The sequence below is a fragment of the Limulus polyphemus genome, unplaced genomic scaffold (assembly GCF_000517525.1).
Source record: "Limulus polyphemus unplaced genomic scaffold, Limulus_polyphemus-2.1.2 Scaffold5370, whole genome shotgun sequence".
NCBI classification, from domain to species: Eukaryota; Metazoa; Arthropoda; class Merostomata; order Xiphosura; family Limulidae; genus Limulus; species Limulus polyphemus.
The window spans coordinates 5,393-8,970 of record NW_013670980.1 but is presented as its reverse complement, the minus strand read 5'-3'; the positions used below and the strand labels follow the sequence as shown (position 1 = coordinate 8,970).

The 3,578-nt window shown below is 33.1% G+C and overlaps 1 protein-coding gene across 1 annotated transcript in view; it reads left to right on the top strand.

Moving 5' to 3' along the window:
* The window catches only part of LOC111089146 (peripheral plasma membrane protein CASK-like), a 29,956-nt gene that overhangs the window by 22,257 nt on the left and 4,121 nt on the right, over positions 1 to 3,578 (top strand). Inside the window, exons 2-3 of the mRNA XM_022401061.1 lie at positions 740 to 928; positions 1,189 to 1,267. Of these exons, the coding sequence (XP_022256769.1) occupies positions 827 to 928; positions 1,189 to 1,267 (181 nt within the window). The 5' untranslated portion in view covers positions 740 to 826. The remainder of the gene's footprint in view (positions 1 to 739; positions 929 to 1,188; positions 1,268 to 3,578) is intronic.

Sequence of the window (3,578 nt, the reverse complement as noted above, 5' to 3'; positions counted from 1 at the left end):
AAGAGAGAAGTGGGACTTTTAATTTTTTGTGGTTTTAGGACGATCAAAGATAAAATAAATTAGCAAAATCCAGGTTTCGAGCTTGCTATTTTTTTTTTATTATTATTATTTCGAACAAACTTTATGAGACTTTACACAAAGATTCATTACGATACCTCATATATAGATTTAATATTTTTTTCTTTTCTTGTGATTTTTACAGTGGTCAATGGTATAAAACATTGCAATACATCTAATATTGAACTCTGAACTAAATACATTGTCTGCATATATGTAAACAAACATTACAAGGGGTTGTTATTACTAGTGTTTCAATTCAACCCAGTGCATGAAATTGCCTATACCGTGTTGAAGAATAGGTTTTATTTGCCAAGTACCTGTAAGGTAATGTCGTTGTGAATAAATCTTTCTATGGACAAACTGATATTTCTATGTACCATCATATTCCCAGTCTAGCCTGTTCCAATACACCTTTCTTACATAGAAGTATCAATTTGGTGTTGTGTTGTCTATCCCTCTGCAGTACATAAGTTGTAGTTTATGCCCGCCCTCTCTGCCTTGAATGCCATTCTCTCGTGAAATCTTCTGTATTCTGAGGACCTTTTCGAATAAGGTGGATAAGGAGGAGGAAACACAATTCATTCCAAATATTGGGTTTTCTGATTACTGCTGCATGTATTTATTGATTAATTATAACTTCCTTTCCTGATTTTCTGTTCCTTATATTTATCTATTCCAGGCTTTATTGCAAACTCATGACACGATAGCAAAACAATCATTTCGGAAAGCAACCACCAGGAGAAACGCATTATTCATTTCCCCATTAATGTCTTTCACTAATAGCTTCTATATGGACACGCTAGATGGCGATGAAAGACTGCGGACAACCCGATTAGTAGAGTTTCAGAAAAAAGGAGACGAAGCTATGGTAAGCCAGATTGTTATTGAAATTAGGAGTTATATAACAAGATGATGATATTATTTCTTAACACATTACTAATCTCATTATATCGGTTACCATTTATTTTTCTTTATCCTCTTGAAAAAGCAACCAGTTATTACTCATTTATTATTTCATATAAATATGATCTAATTTTAAAAAAAGGGAATATTTGAAAACATTGTACTTAATTATAATCACAACAAAATTAATTTTATAAATGATCATTATTTAATTTTAATTCACAGGGAATCACTCTGAGAGTGGACGAGAATAATCGTTGTATGGTGGCGCGAATTATGCACGGTGGTATGGTACACAGACAAGGTGAGAACCTATTTACTACTATAGCTCTATCTACGACATTATTATTTAATTGTTTTAGCGAATTATACATAGGTTCTCACCTTGTCTGTGAACCATACCACCGTTAATAATGTCGTAGATAGAGCTATAGTAGTAATTTAATTGTTTTGTTATTATTATTTTGCTGTTTGTAACATGTCTTGTTAAAAAATCAGATGTTTGAAGATACAACTTATCTTTACCGCTTTCAGACAAAGTCATAAATGCATGTATTGATAAAATGAAACGAATATTTTAATTAGAATATATATATATATATATCATCTTGATTGACAAAATACACTTTATGTATGTCCTCCGGTGGGACAGCGGTAATCCTATGGGACTTACAAAGCTAAAATCCGGGGTTCGATTCCCCCCGAGGTGGACACAGCAGATAGCTCAATGTAGCTTTGTTCTAAAACAACCATTAAATATTACTGCATTTATCATATGGTAGCAAATTAAAATACTTTTAATAAGGATTTTTGTATCGTCATATTACCAATGATATTTCGTATTATTCTATGTTTAGCTCTGTTGAATTAGCCAGTTAACCAGTGACAGAAACACAAAATAAATTCTCTGCTTACATTAAAAACATTGATATAATTGACAGATTTTGCTGATAGAAGAATGTTAAAGGGATACTACTAGAGGGATTGACTATATCCAATGTTGAAGAATATTATTTTTATTTATTTATTTTGAGTAGTTGATATTGCTGGTTTTTGTAAGACTATGTGGAAACGTTTCTGCATAAAATGATCGTACACCCAAGTCCTCCGGGCTTTGGATATGGTTACGAAACTCAAAACCTGAACACATGTAAGACAGCAGTAATATTCTTAAAACACAGCCCTGTAATAATATACATGTGGAGCTTCCGCTCTATCGACTTTCTGTTAATTTCAAAAAATGCTTTGTTCTATTGTTTTTACACCGTGAAGAGAATCGTTGCTTTCTACGTGAGATTTACGCAAGAAATTAACGAGGTTCGGTTTATTTTTCTCCTTTTTTTTTTAGCACAGGCATTAAATGCCCGATATCTTAATTAAAATGTTATCCCCACGGACCACCACTCTGCTTAACTAAAAAAAATAACATTTTAAGAAGGATGTACTTGAAACTTGGTTGAATGGACGACAACTGCCTGTTGTAGAAACACAAATGTGGAGGACGACGTTGCGAAAGTCTTTTGTCGTCAGAAGACAAAAGGTGGAAGACCTTCGAAACGTCGTCCTCTACACTCGTGTTTCTACAACAGGCAGTTGCCGTCCATTCAACAAAGTTTCATCATGAATACTTTGTTTAAACAATCTATCAAAGAAGGATGCACTTGTTAGCAAGCAGATCCCTCGTGACATCATCAGAGATGAACCATTGGCTAAATTTAATAAAGTTCACGTGACATTACCGAAAGATGATGAACCAATAGTTAAATGTTATAAAGTTCACGTGACGTTACCGAGAGATGAACCAATAGCTAAATGTTATAAAGTTCACTTGCCATTACCTAGAGACGAACTGGCGTCTGAATGCTGTATGAGCGATGCAACACGACATAAACCAAATCTTAAAAGTACTGATATAAGTGTAGCAGTCAGTTTTCAAGGGGTCCGTAGCATTCCACGGACCTTGATGGAATACTTTTAGTGACTTTTCCTTTAAGATAAGTTTCTGTGAGCCTAATGATTGATTTAATTTAGGCACGTTTATAAAATTAAACATTTTATTTCATTAGCAAAACAAATACCTTGAGGTACACACAAGACACTAGAAACTCAACTACTGTATAGGTTGTCAGCCATCTTGTTTCATTACGGGTAAACAACCTTCACTTAATTTATTGATTTGTGATTTTAACAAGAAGCAAATATGTTTCATTGCAATTCAGAATAACGCCTACACAAAAACAAATATGTAAGGTATAACCTTGAGCTCAGATGCATTGACTTTCTGTTAAAATCAAGAATAAGATTGTTCTTTGTCCTAATTATATAGAACTTTTGATAAAAAGTAAAATAATTATATAGAACACAACTTAAATAATTTGATAAGTAACTGAGGAATCAATGAAGACAGACCTGTATAACAAACCGACTAGAAATAAGCAGTCTCATAAATCAATACACTACAAAAATACATCTCGTAACGACTAAAAGGTAGAGCCATTAACTTTACTTAAATGCTTTAAGAAAAAAAAGGTGTCGCTGGGAATTTTTGGAAATGTCTACTGTACTAATAAACAGTTTGTTTTGTTTTTTTGAATTTCGCGCAAAGCTACAAGAGG